General features: G+C 35.7%; 2 protein-coding genes and 1 long non-coding RNA gene across 3 annotated transcripts; 1 reads left to right on the top strand and 2 right to left on the bottom strand.

Moving 5' to 3' along the window:
* Positions 1-2,939: 2,939 nt before the first annotated feature.
* Positions 2,940-3,338, bottom strand: LOC113312938 (troponin C-like). The gene has a single exon (XM_026561671.1). It carries the CDS (start codon positions 3,336-3,338, stop codon positions 2,940-2,942), a length of 399 nt encoding a protein of 132 aa, XP_026417456.1.
* Positions 3,339-7,268: 3,930 nt separating this feature from the next.
* Positions 7,269-7,733, bottom strand: LOC113313772. Its single transcript, XR_003342041.1, has 2 exons — positions 7,576-7,733; positions 7,269-7,443 (listed from the first exon to the last, which is right to left on the bottom strand). It is a non-coding gene; the product is annotated as an uncharacterized LOC113313772 (long non-coding RNA).
* A 7,443-nt stretch (positions 7,734-15,176) lies between these two features.
* LOC113312937 lies at positions 15,177-19,681 on the top strand. The gene is made up of 6 exons (XM_026561670.1): positions 15,177-15,225; positions 15,358-15,436; positions 17,275-17,412; positions 17,871-18,327; positions 18,734-19,360; positions 19,617-19,681. Exons 2-6 carry the CDS (start codon positions 15,422-15,424, stop codon positions 19,679-19,681), a joined length of 1,302 nt encoding a protein of 433 aa, XP_026417455.1. The 5' UTR covers positions 15,177-15,225; positions 15,358-15,421.
* Positions 19,682-21,680: the final 1,999 nt, after the last annotated feature.

Here is a 21,680-nt window from a genome sequence, read left to right as displayed (position 1 = left end):
CGTGGCCAGGCATGTGGCGATTTGTGATGTCATCTAATTTAATTTTTAACCCTGGTTAACCGTCCGAATTTTTATCATCCAAAGATATTCAGCCGTAGTTCGAAGAAATCCATGGAAATTTAAGCTGCCGTATCTATAGTTTCAAATTGTTTCTATCTACTGCCAAATTCAGTCCCGATCTTCAAATTGTTTATTGAGAGAGTAGAGGCCTCCATTCACAACATATTGAAAGAGAAGTTTCTGTATTCTTATCAACTTGTTCTTTTTTCTGTATTGATATATAAGCTTATAGGGATGAGCAAAGCTCAAGTCCCAGAATTCAAAAAGAAAAATTGAAAAGGAACTTAATTCAGACCAGCAAAAGATTAAGAAACAAAGAAGTCAGTCCAATTTTTCATGACTCTTGGTTAAGTACTTTCACAACTTCCTTATGCTTGCACCAGTAATAAGCTTCTTTATCAACTTGTTTTGAACTTTGGATTTAATGGGTGTACATACAATCCAATGAGCACCGGTGAATCAACTAAAGGATGTCCATGTCCGTTCTTCTTCGCAAGTTGCTGGAAGAAACTATTGAATTTTAAGGGCTGCAAATCATTCTTCTTGTGCAAATTAGTATTTCCCATCATCAAACACTGAAAGATGGGTAATGTTTATAGACCGATAATATGAAACGCGGTATTAAGTTGGGAAGATTGACAAATAACTTGCTCACCTGCCACGAACATAACAACACCTTAAAGGATATATATACAAAGTCATGATGTTTGTGTATACTGTTGAAGATTTACCTTTTATGTTCATTTTCAATTAGGTGGAGATGTGCAGTTCGTATCCTCTAGATTAGTCTTAGGATGAAATAAACCACTAAAATTTGTATCAATAAGTATCAATTGGTCTTAGGATTCCCACGAACCTAGGATTTAAGATATATTTCCCAACATTTTTTCTTTGAATACGGATGAATATTATTCGCTGCTAAAAATTCGTCAGGTTATATCAGGGGTTGATGCTTGGTTAAATGACGTCAGAAAGTGCCAAATGTCTGGCCAAGGTGATGCTAGATCAAATATGATCTAGCAGCGCGAGAGTAAAAATTTTTCCGTCTTGTTATCGCTTACTGCAAACTTGGATGGCCTTTATAGCAGTTTGATGTAAAGAACGCCTTCTTGCATGGTGAATTAACCGAAGAAGTTTACATGGAGCTCCCACCTGGTATTTCAGTTCCAGGATCTCATGGTAAGAAGGTATGTAAGCTAAACAAGTCATTGTATGGACTAAAACAATCTCCAAGGGCCTGGTTTGGCAGATTCACCAAATCTGTCAGGAACTTTGGATATCGTCAGAGTAATTCTGATCATACTTTGTTCATAAAGAAAATGAATGATAAAATTACTGCTCTTATCATATATGTAGATGATATGGTGGTGACAGGAAATGATCCAGAGGAGAGGAAATCTTTGCAAAGATACTTATCAAAGGAATTTCAAATGAAAGATCTTGGTTCGTTGAAATACTTTCTTGGGATTGAAGTTTCTCGATCTGGTGAAGGAATTTTCTTGTCACAAAGGAAATATGTTCTTGATCTGCTAAAAGAAGTGGGCATGTCAGCATGTCAGCCAGTCCATACACCTTTAAAAGAAAAGGTAAATCTGTGTATTGAACCTGATCAAGTTCCTACTGATAAAAGGAGATATCAAAGACTTGTGGGGAGATTGATGTACCTATCTCACACAAGGCCAGATCTTGCTTATGCACTCAGTGTTGTTAGTCCAATCATGCACAATCCAGGTGAACAACACATGAATGCAGTTTTACGTATTTTGAGGTATTTGAAGTCTGCTCCTAGAAAAGGAATTTTTTTCTCTAAAAATGAAGATTATAGAAAAGTTGTGGCATATACAGATTCTGACTATGCAGGAGAAATAAATGGCAGACGTTCTACTGCAGGCTACTTTACCTTTGTGGGAGGTAACTTAGTTACTTGGAGAAGTAAGAAACAAAATATTGTTACACGATCAAGTGTGGGGACTGAATTCAGAGGTATGGCAGATGGCATTTGTGAAACTCTGTGGTTGAAGTTTCTCCTTAAGGATTTGGGGGTTCCTATCAAGGATCCTATTACTCTGTATTGTGATAAGAAAGCTGCGCGTGACATTGCTCATAATCCTGTTCAGCATGATCGTACTAAACATGTGGAGGTTGACAGGTTCTTCATCAAAGAGAAGCTGGACAACAACATTATTGAGTTGCCACCGGTTCGGTCTGAAGAACAACTTGCAGATATTCTCACACATGGAGTATCGAGCAAGAAGTATTTGAGTTTTCTGGACAAGTTGGGCATGTGTGATATCTATGCACCAACTTGAGGGGAAGTGCTAATATTATTCTTATTTAAGAATATATATATTGTTTCCTAATATATAGGATCTTTGCTTTATCGTAATATTGTGATATATATATTCATGAGCTGTGTAACTAATATTGATATGATTATCATAATAAGAAATATTATCTTTTGGACCCTGTATTTGTGAAGACGTTGTATAGGTCGATTCTAGAGAGACAAAATTTAAAAATGAACAGGTCAATCAGTACTCAATAGGGGCGAAAGGAATAGTAATCTACCTTTACACGGAAAAATGAAAATGTTTATAAATCTGAAAGAAATTACTCGGTCCACCCGAACGAGTATTAGATTGGTCTTATGAGCAATTCATTGTTTGTCGTCCAACGGTGATACAAAAAGTTGGCCGAGAATCTATGTTTTAATGCAGTACACGAATCGGATATCAAATTAGATCTACCACAACAATTAAGATAAAAAAAAAAGAAAAACAAAGAGAAGATCATCCAACTAGGTTCACCTAAAACAATCTTACATAAGTTTGTAAAAGAAATAAATTGTGTGCTACATAGAGAAACAAATCTTTTTGTGTTTACTGTGTTTTGGAAGCTTCATGTTGGACAGCTTTCATGAGGAAACTATCATTTCCCAATGCAACTTGAATCGGAGAATTACCAATTCCGCGAGCAACAGCCAACATAATCTCTTTCATTTCCGATCTAAACTCTTCTAAATCAACGGTGCCACTATGATCAGAATCGAATTTCTCAAAAACAATATCATAAAGACTACTCATTTCTTGTTTGGTATTGCCCGCATCATTTCCAACGGCTAATAGGCTGTCAAATCCTTTGCGAAGTTCGGAACGTGATAACACTCCATCTCCATTAACGTCTAAATCTTTGAAATATTCATTTATGCATTTCTTAAAGGCTTCTTCATCTTCTACAAATGCTTGTACGGTTACCCCGTTAAGAATTGCTTCACTCATATTTCTATAAAATCGTTAGAATGATATGCATATTTGGTGAAATTAGAGGTTTTATAAGAGAGGGTCTTACTTTTTCTATTTATGGATTGCACGATTGAGTGATAGTCCACCAATTGTGCACCCATATGACGTGTATTATTCTTCCACGACCAAATTCTGCTCCTTTTCTTATTCTTTTACGGCCGGCCAATCTCAAATGCGTGCAACAATCAACCAACGTCTGGAAAAAAAAGAAGCAATCGTTTGTATATTGTTATCTATTCCCGGTAAACTTTACAGGATAAACCTACAAGAGCTGACATGCAGTCTTCTTGTTTTAAACTCTGATGTTGGACCACATACAACACCAACTTGTTCTAGCACTAACGTGTCTACAGCTATTGGGTTTCTCCTTTTCTTTCTGAAACATTCGTCGATTCATTTATAATCTGTCTTATTACTTCAACTTAGATTACTTGCACACAAGAGAAAGAATATTACAAACATTTTCTTCAGTCTGTAGTGTTCAAGTCCTACGCGGTTAAATGACACAGGTTGTTCAAAATCAAAATGACCTCCCATAACTGATTCATTTCTACAACCAAAACTTTTCTCAATTGAGAATATAGACACAAGTGGGAGAATGGAACCAAAATTCCCTTTGCTGTGACTCTGATATCTTCAAAACAAAGTAAGTTAGGTTATGATGTAAACTTGATCAAGTTTGAATTTACTTCATACTAGCAAACTATTTCCTCTTTCTCACAAGTACCTTACTTCATTTATTTTGTTTGTTGTTTTTTCAGTTTTGGTGAATGAAACCATCCAACATGACTGATATAACAATGCATTTTAAGTTGCACGTTATCGCTGTTGCTATTGCCATTCCGTTCTATGTATATGGTTCATAAATCGTCAAATCTCCCTTGATTCCCAAGAAAAAATTGCCTGATTTGGTTACCTAATTTCTAAAGAGACCATTTCACATTACAGGCAGTTTACCAAAATCCTGCTTCATACAATGACCGACTCTCATGTCGCATCGCCATTAATAATGAAAATTTATTAGTCCACCTAACAGTTGTATAGTTGGGAGAACAGATTGGGTCATGCTTCCTTCATTCTTATTAGCTCTGATACAAATTACGCTTCATGCTTACCATATGTGCAGTAGAATTACGAGCAATAACATACGTTGTTTGCTATTATTATGGAGAAGTTATAATCTAGCAACTTGTTAGTTGTTACCGAACCTATGACACCTTTTTCCATTCAAAATGGAACAAAATTGCAAAGGACATCACCAGTGGGTGATGCCTTGGGATTTTACAGGCATTGGCCACGGTGTCTTTACTAAAAATAGGAAAATATTAATGAAAGTGATTGAGACCCAATTTTCAATTTCTTGGTGGAATGCCACACTAAAATTAGTTTGCACTAGAAAAATCGCATTTCAGGGAGTATGATTTTGTTCTACACTCTATGAGCAGCTGCAGTGGATGACTAAACCCAAATTTTTAGTCGAGTGGGCTGGCGTAGTGGGACGGATCATCGATCAAAATTTGATCAAAGAGTAAAACCCAGACCAAATTTGGTCGGCGATCAAGACCAAACCCAAATATAGTCGGGCGTTTATATAATGTCCGCCTACACTACGGACGTTGATATAATCTCCGCCTTTCATCGCACGTTGGTATACATAACGCCTCTCTTTAGGCGTTCATATAATGTACTCCCCACTTCTTTTTTTTCAAATCTTTCTTTGGGGCGTTATCTTTATCAACTCCTCACTTCTTTTTTCTTTTCTTTTTTTGTTTTTTTGAATCTCCCCGCCCAAACTCAGGCGGGATCTTTACAAACGCCCTATTTTAGGCGTTATCTTTATCAACGTCTGATTCCAGGCGTAAGCTTTATCAACGCGCGACCAAATTTACTCTTTCCGCACTGCGTCACACGACGGACTAAACCCAAATTTGGTCTTTTTTTTTAGTCTTTGGTCTTTGGTTATACTCGCACCACTGTGGACGCTCTAAGGACAATACAACCCACACCTTCAAGTGGGTGCTTCAATAATAGAGTTGAATCATTTACATTTTTTTAAGGGAACAAAATTCAATATAACCAATCAAGTACTGGAATTTATTCACACTCATTAAGAAGGGGTGACAATTGAAGACCCTGTTTGCAAGTGCAATACACCAAATACCTACACCTGACGAGCTGAAATTGCATAGCTCAACTGTAAAATGAGTTTTGCTGGTTATATAAGAAAAGATTGGGTATATTACAAATATACAGCTTCATGACTGAAAGGAAGAAATGGATCAAAAGAAGAAAAAAAAACCTCAAGCAAATGGCAGCACTCAAGAATCAACAAAAGATAAAGAAAAATCATACTTTTCAGCTTTAAGTACAGTTTTCAATGGAGTTGCAAAATTTACAAAGATCACAAGTGGTCTACGACTATTTATGTAAAAGAGGTTCTATATTAGAAAGTGATTCCTCTGCTTCTCTAAATGGTAGGGAAATTCTTCAATCTTTCAATAACATGTCAATCAATTACTGATCCTCTTCTTATACCTATCCCCTAGAGTCTCCTTTCTAGGATGACAATAAATAAATACCCATGGTACCTAATCAACCATAGCTAGCTTTTCAATGTAAGAAAACATGTTCATTAGTAGTGTAAAATCAGCATCGTTTCTATCCTAATTATTTAACCACCACGGGTTATGCTTACCTTCTCTAGAAAGCCGACACAATGAAATATAAATGTTGCACTGCACTGAAGGATCAGAGTTAATATAAGTTCAGTTTTCCTGAAGAGTCATCTGACAGAAGTTCCTGATTGAAAAAAAGAATAAGGTAAGCCTGCTTCAGAATCAAGCTTCACAAGTTCAACATTAAAAGGTAAACTCTTACTGTTGCTTCATATCCATCCAAAAGTAAGCACATTTTGTTCCTATAGACTGATAAGAAACTAAAGACTAAAGCCTAAAGGGTGTTTAGATTGGCTTTTTTATTTTTTTCTTTTCTGATCAACCTTTGTTGTATTCATTATATCCTACTAAATCTACCGCATTTTCACATGTACCTGAAATAACCTTAAGATTCACTCTTCAGTTGGGACTTATCCAAAGCTGGTTAAGTTTCAGAAATTATGTTCATCTGTCTACTGGCTTCAAGAATTTGATCATCTTCACTTTATTATGGCGTTTTATTCCTTGTATGTTAATTTTAGGCAAATCCTTAAATCTACATTGAGTGATATCAAAATACTAACAAGTATCAATTTCATTTGAACAGGTTCTAAATCTCCCTCCAAACCCTATCTTTCTCATCAGTAAATTTACGACGGAACTGCAGCTTAAACAAAACCAGGGACTCAAATCCACAAATAAACCAGTTCTGGAAACAAGTACATTTATACATTGGTAGTTATGTCGGCTGCAGTAACTTTGCACTATATGGTTTGTTTCCATTCACTATTTCCTTCATCAGAAGGAATAACATAATTCAACGACTCTGGGTATTTGACAGTATCAGTGCAAATCTTATGCAGCATCATGGCTTGATTCATATAACTATAATAATCTATGTTTGATTCCTGTATTTAGAGAACGGTTCTTAATGTAATAACCTAATCAATAAGTTAAGTGTTATCAATTTATTGTCTACAAAATTTCTTCCATGTTTCTTCCACATACCAAAAGATAGAGACTTTTTTTTCTTTTGAAGCAAAAAGATGGAGACTGATTGCATGAAATCGGAACAGCAGAACCTAAAAACTCCGGGTATACCACCAAACTAAATGTTTACATATTACTAGTAGCATAGTTGTAAATTCCAAGGAATACTCGAATCTAATCCGAGGTTTACACAAATGAACCATACACCATTAACACATAATTCAAACAGAAAAGTTCGACCATTAAAAAAAAGCGATAATACTAATGAAATTTCATTGTGTTGTATTGATGTTTTCAGCTACATACATTTTCATGCCCAACTACAATGACAACATATTAGAAGTAGGCTTACTCATTTAGGGCTTTAATCCTACCAAAGGAAAAGGGGGAAGTCGTAGTACAGCTTCTTCAGTCTCAATTGGGTCAGATCGCAGTATCTAACATACAACAAAAAACAAGCAAATCATAAATTCAAAGGAACATCAACTTACTTTAAATAACTCAAAGTAAAAACCAAAAAGTAATAAACTCATAAAACCCTAATCAGAGAAAATTGATAATACACATACTGGATCTCGAAGGACTGGTTTTGTATCATCTTTAGCTGGTCTAAATTGAGGTTTCGTTTTCTTCTGCTGCGAATTTCTCCCCTCGGTTTCGCACTCTATCTGAATCTCAGAAGCTTTCATGGTGTTTTTGTTGTAGCAGGCACTTTCAAAATTCTGATACACTCGTTTTAAAATGGGGTTAAGCGGCAAAATGCCCCAAAATGGACCCTATAGTTGTGAAAATGCCCCGGACGTTAGGCGAAAGATTAAAATGCCCCAAAATAGAATCAAAATGTCTCAGACGTTAATTTTGCCGTTAGACACAGTTAAGTGGTCAAATTCAAAAGCATGTGATCCGTACATGTGAAAATATGACATTTATACCCTTTTGACAAATAAGATGACACGTGGGGCATTTTGCCATCGTGTACTAAACATGTGACACGTGTGTCATCAGTGACATCAATTCAGACTAACGGTTACAGATTAAGTGGGCATCAATTCAAACCATAGATTCATCAACAAAAGACTGTTAACTCATGAATTAAGAAATAAAACCATAATTGTCTCCATACTTTTTAAAACCATAGATTCATAAACAAAAGACTGTTAAAACTCTTAAACATAAACGGTCTACTAATAAGTTTGCCAATAAAATTTCATAGATCTAGAAATGCTAAAAAACATAATTGAACAGGAGCCCAACATTTCTGGCTACTCATATTTAGAGTTAGGCTTTCTAACCCTTTTTGATGATGGTTGAGTAATGTTGATTGTTTGGCTAGATATCTTAACAGGACCATTATAAGTCTGGTTAAAACAGGCAATAGAAGGTGTAGAAGAAGTAGTTGGATGTGGCACCTTCCTTTTAGCACCAGCATCACCTGCAGTAGAGGATTGTGTCGTTGTCTTATCCTTTTTCTGGGAACCAGCTGAAGAAGAACATGGTGTGGCAGCAGCTGCTTTGCCCTTTGACAATGGAGGTATATTAGTAGATTTCTTTGATGCAGATGTTGTTCCAATAGTTGGTGCAGACAAGGCCTTCCTCATCTTCTTTGTTGGTGCAACAGTAACACAGAATTCATCCCCATTAACAGAACACTCCATTCTTACTCCTTTCTTCTTTGGGTTAGATCCAACTGGAGGACCTTGACAAGTACGGATATTATGATCAAGATATTTACACACACTGCATTTTGTTACTCTTTTACGCGGCTTGTTCTTCTCCATCCAAGACTTCTTTCTTTTGACACAAGGTCTTCCCTTATCTCTTAGTCTGTGTGGATACATAATGCTGATATTTGTCTGCAAACAAAAAAACGATTATTGGAAATTCACAGATCTAGAGAATAATGTAAAAAAAATACATATAATAAAGTAAAAGTACAAAGTAGATAATATTATTCAACAAAAAGATTCACAAAACAAAAGTAGATAATTAAATTCAACGAAAAAGATTCTCAAAACAAAAATAAACGAAAGCAGACAATGAAAAAGTTAAAGCATCTGAAACCGCTCAATGCTAGACAAACCTTATTCTGATAGTCATCAATGTCTCCCAATGGGGTTATTGACCATTTGTAGGTGGTCCTGTAGCTATCCACAGTGTAATATTTACTGCAGTACCTGCACACATTATTGGTTCAATCAGCCATCATTCATTTATTTACTAACCAAATTCAACTTATTAGGTGTAATAAATTTACTCACTTGGACCAATCAGGATTCAATTTAAACAATGCAACCACAGCATGTAAGCATGGGAACTGTCTCAACTGCCACTGTCTACATGTACAAGATCGTTCTTCTATTCGAACAACAAATACTTTGTCGCTAACTTTGTTTGTAACCTGATACACTTTGCGCTCTTCAGAAGGATCACAACGGAAGTTTCCTCTAATATTGCACATCACCTTAATGAGATCATTCGCAGCAGGAACAAGATCACCAGATTGCCACGTGTCAGCAAGCTTTCTTCTATTTGAAAACAACACCATCACCAAGTGTGTATACATATCAACCAATTGAGTGAGAGGCTTGTCTCTGATTTTCAGGGCCATGTTATTAAAACTTTCTGAAAAGTTTGAGTAGATGTGCTCACAAGCCACATCGTGAGGAAACCATGATCTAGCCCAAGACTTCGGCTCTGCATCAATCAGGTATTTGTATGCCTTGGCATCTAATGCTTCCATTTCTTGCATAGCCTCCTAGAAAATATGTATCTAAGTTATATCATTTGACTAAAAATATTTCGCACTCATTATAATCAAATATAATAAAAACATTACTTACCTCCCAGTGTTTATACTTGTATGCCTTGGCAGCCTGCCAAAGAAGCTGAGTTAGTCTTGGATTCCTGAATCCCTTGGTCAAGAAATTCTTGTACAGATGCCTGGAAAAAAAACACAAGGGCAAATATTATTCAAATGCGCAATTAAAAAGGTGTTTTTTTAAGAAAAAATAAACAAAACAATGTTTACCTTAGGCAATATCTATGATTTTCCAAAGGAAACAATCTTTTAACTTTGCATAACAGTACTAAATAATTTTGCATATATGAGCACATTAGTCACCAAACCCAAATCCAAATAATGCTGCCCACTGTAAAATCAACCAGGTTCTACATCAATCAAGGATATACTGAACCCTAACACAATTTTGCATAACAGTACTAAATAAGAAAACAGCAGGACTAAGAATAATTAATAAGAAACAATGGAGATTTTAAGTTCTGCTGTTTTCACATAAGGAAAACAGCAGAACTTAAAGCATTTTGATCAGGTAAGTTTGCACTAGGATCTCAAGAAGTCTAGGGTCAGCCTGTGATTGTAGTCTATAGACCTGGAAGTACACTAAAGGACAACAACTGTAATCACTATTGAAACTTAATATCTGTCACGTGGTTAGTGAAACACAACGTCTGGTGTATAAGCTTGTGTTCTTTACATATATGATGCTACATTTCTGCCAAACATACAAAGATCTCCAATCCTCACTTTTGGTTGTAATGGTTTCCTTGATGCTCGACAATTTAGTAAAAACACTATACAAACCCGAAACAAACATCTAAATGCAATAAATTTTCCATCTCAGCTAACCAAATACAAACTATCTTTTCCCTCAGCTGGTAGTCCAGCATCCATAAGGGGCAATTGCCTAAACAAGGATTATTTGTGGGAACACACTAACATTACAAAATGAGCTCTAGCTCCACCTTGTATGAGAATTAATTCAATTAAACAATACACCACAGAGAAATATCCCTCTTGAGTATACATGGGAGATACATTCCATGCATAAATCATATCTGCATTGAAAGATATTAAACCTAAATCATATAAACATTTTTCATCTGCTAAAAATTCAAAAACGCAACATTTTAATCCCTAATTTCGTTTTATTCAAACCCTAATTAGAGTTATTGAAACCCTAATTTTGTTTCCATGAAACCCAATTTTGTTTCCTTGAAACCCTAGTTACAACTGTGGTGAAACCTATTCTACAGCTAATGAAACCCTAATTTCATTTATACTCCCTGAAACCCTAATCGCAGATACCAGCAGACCAAGGTTGGGTTTCGAAAACCCCAAATTGTAAAACAAAATTAGGGTTATAAGTTACCTGTTCTTCCTGCAACTTCACAGTTCTTCTTCGATCTTATCTTCTCCGTCTCATCTATCTCCTCTTCTCGATCTGCAACTTCACAGTTCTTCCTCGATCTTATCTTCTCCGTCTCATCTATCTCCTCTTCTCGATCTGCAACTTCACAGTTCTTCCTCGATCTTATCTTCTCCGACTCATCTATCTCCTCTTCTCGATCTGCAACTTCACAGTTCTTCTCCGTCTCTCGATCTCTCTCTGACTGTCTCTCGATCTCTCTCTGTCTGTCTCTCGAGATCTCTGTCTGTCTGTCTCGTTCTGTGTTTTGATTTTTCTGTGTCTCATCGACAAGATAAGCTTTGATGGTACTCGAACGATTCACACATGTGGTACAGGTTTCAGTTAAGTTCACGTGTCATCAGTCCAGTGTTATTTCTGTCGAAGGGCATTTTGGGGCATTCATGTAACAGTTGACCGGTCAAAAAAATTAAAATGCCTCATTTTTGACTATTAACGGCAAAATTAACGTCTGGGGCATTTTGATTCTATTTTGGGGCATTTTAATCTTTCGCCAAACGTCCGGGGCATTTTCACAACTATGGGGTCCATTTTGGGGCATTTTGCCGCTTAACCCTTTAAAATAGTAAGGAGAAGGGTATTTCTGTTATTTCATTATGTAACGAGGGTAATATTGCAACTTTCATGCTGCGGCATGCCTAGAAACCTACAGAACTATTGCAGGTAATATTACTGCCTCAGTGACACGAACATGAACATGAATATTGAGGTCAGCCATCCAATTCCTAGTAAACAAAACCCTGTGTATCTTCAATAAATTCTTTTTTATGTCACATAAAAACATAAAAAAGAAACATATCGAAAAATAATAATAAATTCAAGAGACAAAAAAGAGAAGAATATAACAAATTTATTTTTCCCATTAATCAGTAGATATAAACTACACCACACTGTTTAGTTTCCAAAGATCGGATAAGTGTAATCACATTGTTATTATAATTTTCATGCATGATGCATATTTAAAGTACTCACTCACATATACTAATAATTTTGATTTGAACAGATAAGACTTTCCCGTCGAAACTCTCCTTAACTTTTCTTCTTAACCAGTGCAGCTTCCAGAGATGATGAGCAATTAATTAGGAGTAGAATTGGTGTAGCATTCATCGTGACCACATCCACCAGGAAAACAATTGTTGACACAGTCGAATATGCAGTTATACTTTGCCTTCTCCCCTTTAGCAACGCACTCGCGAATACACCTCCTAACGCAGTGCCCATATCCTGCCATGGTTGGTGTTGGTACTGTGATTGTTATCAGCAACAATACCATCAAAAAGACTCTAACCCCATTAGTTTTTCTCTCCATTGGTTTTTCTTTTGATTGTGTGTTTGATCTCTGCTAATCTTATGCTCTCTACAATGTGAACTTCAACTATGCCAAGTTCCTGAATTTATAGAGTGAAAAGAGAGCACTACTAAACGTGATTTCTTACTACTTTTATCGGCTGAAACTAAAACAACAACTACTAAACGCGGTGTTGAAAATTTCTTTTCTTTTTTCCTTCTATTTCAAAGAAAAATATGAATTATTGATTAACCATAGCTTAAAATGCTTGAATGCTTGAGAGTGTCACATAAGTTTTCGTTATTTTTGCATACAATGTATCAATTATTCACATTAAAACAGAATAGTAGTTTCACCACTAAGAAAGTGGTGTCTCAAGTTAGCATTTTGGCAGCTAATCAGCCCTTTTATAGATAGTTTGTTTCAACTATCACTTCCCGACTCGGTCATTTTTTTGTTTCACGTATCAATCAAAGACCTTTTAATCACCAAGCTATATAAGTCATAGAAAGTCTGGGAACTTCTTGAAAAAATGACAGAACATTCTTTATCTTATTTTGGTTCAACTCCTGCTACTCTACCAAACGTAACAATGACTCATCAATATGATATGGCCCAAACCATGGATGACGAACCAACTACGAACGCTCCAAGTTGATTCAAGTTTTTATCGAACCCATGTGGCGGTAGATTTTATTTTTTATCTTATAAAGGAATGAACCCTTGTGGCGAGCTCTACATAGAGTGGTTCTAGGCATAACGTCCAAATAAACTTCCTAGTTTAATTGGGGGTCATAACTTCTAATTGGGGGCCATGAAATTTTGTTTGCCCCCCAAATTTTTCAGGGGTAAAAATCGGAAGATGAATATACTATTTTATCCTTGATTAATATTTCTTTTTTCAAGTAACGACCCTTCACCGACATTAACGACAGTTTAGGATCGTCATATACATCATGATCAAAACAATAACGACTCTAAACTGTCATACATTAACGACTCTTTTTAGAAATTAACGACAGTGTATAACGACATTTCTAAAACACTAACGACTGTTTAAGTCGTCAAATGCGTAACCAAAACAGTAACGACCCTTCCAAAGGGTCGTCAGGGAATTGATCATTTTTATGACGACCCAAAACTGTCGTACATTTCCGCCATTAATGAATTTCGACAGTTTAGAATCGTCACTTAAACAGTCTAAACATTAAAAACTGTTGAGGGTCGTCAATGAAAATTTTTAATACCTTGACGATTTTTCATACTATCTGGGCAAAAAAATAAAATAAAAAAATGTTAGACTAAAAATTGCAGACAAAAAATCGTGAAAAAAAAAATTAAATTCTAATTAAGTAAGATTATCACTAATTAATTAAGATTATCACTAATTAATTAAATTTTAACACTAATCATTTAGGGGCATTTTAGTCATTTAAAAAATATTTTTATAAGGGGTGACCCAAATTAGATTCTAGTAATCTTTTTTGTCCACTAATGCATGACCCCCAATTAATTCCGATGACCCCCAATTAAACTAGGATAAACTTCTTAAAAACAGTTCACTCACACAAGAGTAGGTTCCATGGTCTGAAAATTTGCACAGTTTTGTGGGACCATCATACTGAGGCTTTAGAGAAGGCGGTTTTTAAGATGTCCGTTTGGGGAGTACACCATAAAATTTGATCTAAATATCGCCCTTTTCCGGTGATCCAATGCAGACAAGACGAAAAAATAAAAAAAACAACACGAGAAAAAGAGAAAAAAAAAGGACTTTCACACCTAAAATCCATCCTTAATTCTGGGGGTTTACAGCAATTCCTATGCGAATTTGCAAATAAAAAAACAACGAAGGTTAAGCTCGGCGGTTGAACCTAGGATGCTCACGAGTTAGTTACAGTCGCTGGCGTTCAGCCGTTGGCGGCTTACCTTCCGCCACTAACACGTAGTTTTTTACATTCACCACAACAATTTTTTTTTTAATATATATTATACAGTTTTATTCTCCAAAATCACAACACTCTTTTATCTTATTAAATTTCGGGAAATTAGGCTCAGGCCCAACCCATGGATAACCCATAATATGAGGCCCCTAGATAAAAGAGTTTTATTAGTAGGCCCTGAATTAAAAAATAAATTTAATAAAAGCGAAAAGACTAAATTAGCCTCAAGTATATAAGAGGCGTCACCTACCTTTCTCTCGTTCAGACGCCATTATTTCATTTCCAAGGAGAGAGAAAACAAATCTCACTCACCTGAAACAGAAAGAAATCTAGAAAAAAAACCCAAAAAATCAAGAAATCTTCCTGAAATCTGTTCCAAAACAAAGATCGAGATCAAAAACTATTCATCATTTGCTAACCCCTAAATCAGAGAAACAGATCGAAAAAGTTTCAGATTCAAAAACCAAAAAAAATCAAAAGAAACAGTTTCAGATTCAGTTTCAGATTCAAAACCTAAATCGCCGTTGTTACTGATTCCTGTTGATGAAATACTCCGACGATTAATCACTAGGTAAGTTTTGATTTGAAGCTGTTAGTTTTGATTCCTGTTGTTACTGATTCGTGGGTCGAAAATTTCTGAACTAGGGTTTGTAATGAGATTACAACAAACATAACTCATTCTGACTGATAATTTTACAGATCGGAGAATAAGAAAAATCGTTTGTGCATAAAATCCATGAAATAACTGATTAAATAGAAACAAAGGTAAGTCATGGATGTGATATAACTGATTGATTTAGTGGATTTCATTTCTGAGATGTTACTGTTTGAAAACCCTAGAAACTCTAAGTTGAATTGCAATCAACTAACTTGATTTTATTACTACATCAACTGCAGATTCAGAATCAAATTTCTTTTGGAATAAAAATGGTGAAAGGAAAAATGAATCCCCCTAGAAAAGATGATACAATTACAGGTACTAAGTTGTGAAAACTATTGTTGTCATGGTCTCATGTTTATTTCTCATATAATGCTTGTGAATATGTAATTACACAGACAAGGACATGTGTAACTATAAGTTACACACTCAAAATGTAACCACTGACTGTGTTGTGGTTTGTATATTGATTGTGTAACTTATAGTTAGACATACCAAGTGAGCCTGTCACCACTGACTTTCCTAGGGATGTGTAACTAGTAGTTGCACATAAAAAATTGGTTGTGTTTAGGATGTGTAACTTGTAGTTACACATAGAAAATTGGTTGTGTAAATTAAAGTTACTCATTAATATGCATGTGTAAGTTAAAGTTACACCTTGTAGAATGTCTAGGATTGAGTGTGTAACTTGTAGTTAAAATCTACTAACTGAAGAAATTTAAAAGTTTCTAATGTAAGTGATGCTTTTGAATGTATAACTACGCAAACAAGGGCCTGTGTAACTTTAAGTTACACATTCAAAATCTCACCACTATGTTGTGGTTTGTATATTGAGTGTGTAACTTGTAGTTACACATACAAATGAGCCTTGCAGAAGTGGCTGTGTAACTTGTAGTTACACATCTTAACTGTGAGTTACACATTCAAGATGTTACCAATGACTTGCAAAGTGGCTGTGTAACTATAAGATACACATTGAAAATCTAATCACTCACTGACTTGCCAATTGACTGTGTAACTACAAGTTACACATGCATAATAACATAACTGATTTGGCAATTGCCTAGATAACTAAAAGTTACACATGCAAAAATATAACCTATGACTGTATTGTGTTTGTAAATTATAGTTGGACATAAAAAATGACCCCTTTAAACCTTCATATGCATGTAAGTTAAGGTTACACAACACAGAATAGAATGATTCAGTTTGTGTACTTGGCAAATACACATAGTTTGTAACATGATTTTCATTTTGTAGTTAAAAACGAGTGTATTTGATAAGTACACAACATACTGACTCATGCTATTTTGTGTGTGATGTGTACAGGAAACCTAAGGCAGTCGTTGAATGCAGTAAAGGATTTAGTAAAGGTGATAAAGCCTATAGGACTGACTGATAGGGCTCATAGATATCTTAGGAGAGCTGCTTACGGAGAACTCGTAATGATGTATTACGATGACTATGATACAACTGTACCAACTACAACAAGACAGATAACTACCAACAAACACGGCGTCTTGAAGCTCTTGAACTGCTTTGACATGGATTGTGAGACACCATGTTCATTCAAGTTTGCTGATGATAAGATTATAGAGTCTACACCGGCAAAGCTGGCTGGTATATTTTGCATGCAGAGGATTGGAAGCAGAAAGGGTCAGAAGCTGTTAAAGTACTATTGTCCTAGTGATTTGACTGACAATGTTTTATACAACAAATACTTCACCGATATCAAATCTACAAAGCATCAGACGACGGTGACTAAGACAAACATTTTAGAGAAGATAAAACAACTTATGGCAAAAAGGAGAAAAAGTGGGAAAAGAAAGAAAGTTGATGAAAAGGATCTAGTTTGCCTGATAGGTCTTTATCTTTGCTGTGTATTGTTTTTTGGCGACAAAAATGCCAATGAGTGAACGCGAAATATCTTAGTATCGTTGAAACTTATGATACGGTGCTCAAGGTGTCGTGGCCTGATTTAATACACGAGCACTTGTTTGAAGAGATTCATACTAATCTTAGTTGTTTGTCAAATGTGAAGGCTTGTGTGCAATACCTACTGTAAAAAGCTTGTGTGTAATTTCTATTCCAGCAGTTTTAGTGTTACGTGATGGATATTTTTGTTCAATCGACTAATTAAAATTTATATGTTGCAGTTATTGTTTGCTGAACACACGCCAGCAGGATTAATCCCGAAAGTTGAGAACCACGAGGAAGATATCCCGAGGGTTGGGAGATGGGATATATACCAGATTTCTGATTACATTTGGAAAACAGACATGACACAGTTTTCGGTAAGTGTTATATGTCAGTTGGTTTAGGTTTTGTAAATTTATGGTAATGTAATTTAGATAAAACTTTGATGTAATCAAAATTGTCATGTGTAGCTATAAGTTACACATTTAAATGTGCTTGTGTAATTTATAGTTACACATGCAAAAGATAACACAAGTGAATGCAACTATAGGTTATGTAACATATATATCCTGTTTGTATATATATCCTGTGCTTATGTAACTATAGGTTACACATTTTATATGTATATCCACTTTACATTAGATATATGTGTAACCTTTAGTTACACATATCCACTTTACATTAGATATATCTAATGTGCTTATGTAACTATAGGTTACACATATAAAATGTGCTTATGTAACTTTAAGTTACACATACAACCGAAAAATGTATATTTAGAATGTTCAACTGTTTTTTGCAATCTCTTTTTAACCTCTCCATCTGTTAATTGCAGCCAACTCCTAGCTTTGTGGCTGAGTTTTCACAGCTTGAGAAGCAGCTGGGTATATCAACCGTGGTACCCAGCAAGGACGACCTGCAAAGTTGGCTGAAAGCGCAAACTATTGAGAATAGCCATCTGAAAGAGCAACTGCAAGAAAAGCAAGCAATGCTTAAAGCAGTGTATGCAATTGCAAGAGAAGGGATATCAGAAGGGGACCTTTCAGGAACAGCGGAATTCAAGGTTCACAAATTTAGTTGCCAAATTATGCAAGCAATGGGTATTGATCCTTACAAAGTGACCCAGGAAGAGTTTATGCAACATGAAGATGATGTACATGGAGGTACTGAGCATGGAGCTACTGAGCATGAAGAAGAAGAGTTACAATTAGTTGAGACAGAGCAACAAGGAGATGGAAGTACTGAGCAAGAGAAAGAGAAAGATGACGCGGAAACTTCCTTCCATGAAGAATGTAAGTAGTTGTTCATTTTTAATATGCTTCTTTAACTTGATAGAGGTACCCAATTAGTTGACACTAAGGTCTTTGAACCTTTTTAATTTCATATTTTACTTGTTCATTTTTAACTTGCTTGTTTAACTTGATTAGACTTAATAAATGTTGAGTAAACTGATCATATGGATGTGTAATCCCTAGTTACACATGCCACATGCATGTGTAACTTCTGGTTACACTAGTTAGATGCATGTGTAACTCCATGTTACACTAGGTATCCATGCCATATTCATGTGTAACATGAAGTTACACATATTAGTTATCCAAGCCAGTCGATTACACATGATATATTCTTCTTGAAATTTTATTAAAAAAATTTAACATCATCATCATCATCCTAATTCTCGTTTCAATACTTGTGCAGTTCCATGTATGAGCCTTGCAGCTGGAAATACGCCAACAATTCTGCAAGCTCAAACTGCTGCAGAGGGGCACAAAAGACCACTCAGGACATATAGTTCGAGTATGAAGAGTGTGACAACTTGCAAGACTCCACCAAAGAAAAGGCCTGTCGCAAAGCAAAAGCCCACTCCTACAAATAATGTTGATGAGGAGCAGAAGAAAGATGTTGAAGAGACACCTGTTACGGATGAGGCACAGAAGAAAGCTGCAGATGGTGGAGTTGTGGATGGGGCAGGTGATGATGTAGCTGCAAAAGCCGTAGGTGATGATGTTACTGCAAAAGTCAATGAGGATACACCTGCAACTGTTGGTGACGGTTTGGTTATGACTGCTCCAACTCAGCCAACTCCTGGAACTTTTGATGACAGTTCTGCTTCAACACAGTTTGAGGACTCCATGGTGATAACTGCTACAACACCGCAAACACAGCCTGACAATGCTCAGACCTACAGGTTGGTGCAACTAGGAGCTAACCCCGATGATATGACGAATGTTGAAGTGAGTGAAATGATAGATGAGATCGTCAGCAACATTAACAAAACTGAACATGGACCCGCAGTGACGGAGAATGCAGAACCTACCTCAACTGGTAACCACTCTTCCGTTCTATGTTTTGTTTGTAATGGAAGTGTAACTTCAAGTTACACATTGTAAAAGGCATGTGTAGCTTGAGGTTACATACAGTGTGTTTTGTTTGTAATGGAAGTGTAACTTCAAGTTACACATTGTAAAAGGCATGTGTAGCTTGAGGTTACATACAGTACATTATTATTTTGGCTTGTGTAACTTTAAGTTACATACATGTGCTAATTTTACTGAGATTCTGCCTATATTTGTTTGCGCAGCTACAACGCAGGAAAACGTTTTTAGCCTTGGATTAGAAAAAACTCCAAAACCTGCAGGAAAGTAGTATCCAAGTATACCATTGGACGACAAAACCGGTACCCTTTGATGCATGCAGCAAATGCGATGAAAATTCGTTGGAACTGTTTATTTTCACGTTCAAACTTTATCACACTACCAGGGTTGGTTTCCCTTATAGCATCAATATACCATACCAAGTGCGAGTAGGACTTGACATCGTCGCCATAAATCGTATCATAAACCTTTTCCCTAGCATTATATGCCTGGTAGTACTCCATGTTGATCCCATAGTTGGTCTGGAAATCAGCAGCAATTTGCTTGGGCTTCTTGTGAGGATTTTTGCGAACTTCTTCCTCAATCAAACTAGACGAGAAGCTGGTGGAGTAAGTTTGGTTCAAGTTGCGTCCACCAGCACCACAAATGTGCTCAGGGTTATAAGACCTGACCTGAAGAGATTCATACAAAATATAAACAATTCAACCAAAACACAATATGGTGCCAAAAACATCATGTGTAAACCAAAGTTACACATACTGTAACAAAACATAACATATGCTAAGCATTAGATGACAGAACACGGAAAACCTACCTGAAACATTTCGTTCCTTTCATCGATAGAAGCTGCATGGAATTTACATCCGCATTTTTCATCTGCACACTTAGCCGTGAACCTAGAACGCTCATTGTGAGTTACAATCATTTGGAAACCAGTGCGAAGACGATACTTGGTAAAAGCAACCCTGACTTGCTTAACTCCTTCAACAAACACATGGCCAATATCACCAAGAACCTTGGGCCAACCATCCGATAACAAAGGTTTCGCTGGCTTACTTTTATCTTCCAAATACATTGCAACAGTAAGATTGTTTGTGGACGAAGACGTACTACTAGACCCATTAGAAATAGAAGAATCTACCCTAGAGCTAGAGGAAGAGGCCACACGAGGAACATTTTGCAAGAAAATATCAACACTGGTCTTCTGTTTACTATTTGTGATAGATATAAGAGCTTGCAAAGAAAAATCACAGTCAAGCGGAAAATCTTTCCCACTTTCTCGAAAGAAGAAAGTAATACCAAGTGGAGTAAACTGCTTCCATTCCTTGCAAACTTGTTCCTTAAACTCATCAAGTTTGATATCAGTATTAACACGCAGGGTAATGAAATCAGAAAAGTAGCGAACAACAGCAATGCAACTAACAGCAGCGCAACTAACAACAGCCATGACAACCTGAAAATATCAAATACACAATAAGAATATCAAAATTTGAAAACGAACGCAATTCACTCGGGGGCGTTGCCCCCTCGTGAGAAGTATATTCTATGCGGCAAGCTAAATATAAGTAAAAGATACAGATGATACAATTGTTTACAAATAAAACATGTTACAGGACATATATATGTAACTTCAACTTACACATTCTTAAAATACAACAGGATATATATGTAAACTAAAATTACACATGTTGTAACAAAAAAAACATCTGCATCTTCCTCACACATGCTTAAAAATACAAAGAGGATATATGTGTAAAATAAATTTACACATGCTGCAACTAAAAACATCTGCATCTTCTTTAAGCATGCTTAAAATACAACATGATATATATGTGTAACCTCAAGTTACACATACTGTAACAAAAAAAAAAGCATGTATACAAATCAATTTGAAGTTGTTTTTTTGAAACAAAATTGTTTCTTCATACTTCTCTCAGTATCAACAAAAAGTAAAACAACAAATTAACAAATCGCACATGAAAGAACAACAAAATAATTCAAAAAAAAAATTGAAAACAGATCTGAAATCAAAAACAACATAAAATTCTTACATAGATTTGTTGTTTTCTTTCTTCTGAAACAATGTTTATTTTGTTCCTCTTCTCAGTATCAAACAAACATGTGTAAGCATCAACAAAAACATGTGTAAGTATCAAAAGTGACAAAAATAGATCGAAACGGTAAAATCAAAATCAATTGAATTTGAAAACTAAATCGAAATCACAATTCGTACCTATTTTGATTTATGTATTCCCAACTGTCTTCTTCCA

Source organism: Papaver somniferum, chromosome 9, assembly GCF_003573695.1.
Source record: "Papaver somniferum cultivar HN1 chromosome 9, ASM357369v1, whole genome shotgun sequence".
Classification (NCBI taxonomy): domain Eukaryota; kingdom Viridiplantae; phylum Streptophyta; class Magnoliopsida; order Ranunculales; family Papaveraceae; genus Papaver; species Papaver somniferum.
The sequence above is the reverse complement of the archived record's forward strand: the minus strand, read 5'-3'. Positions and strand labels throughout refer to the sequence as shown.

Excerpts from the sequence above, each read along its gene's own strand:
- LOC113312937 (XM_026561670.1), top strand. Across the intron at positions 18,328-18,733 it reads AACTTCCTTCCATGAAGAAT|TTCCATGTATGAGCCTTGCA; the intron begins GTAAGTAGTTGT and ends ATACTTGTGCAG. Across the intron at positions 19,361-19,616 it reads TGCAGAACCTACCTCAACTG|CTACAACGCAGGAAAACGTT; the intron begins GTAACCACTCTT and ends TTGTTTGCGCAG.
- LOC113312938 (XM_026561671.1), bottom strand. The coding sequence starts at position 3,338 with ATGAGTGAAGCAATTCTTAACGGGGTAACCGTACAAGCATTTGTAGAA.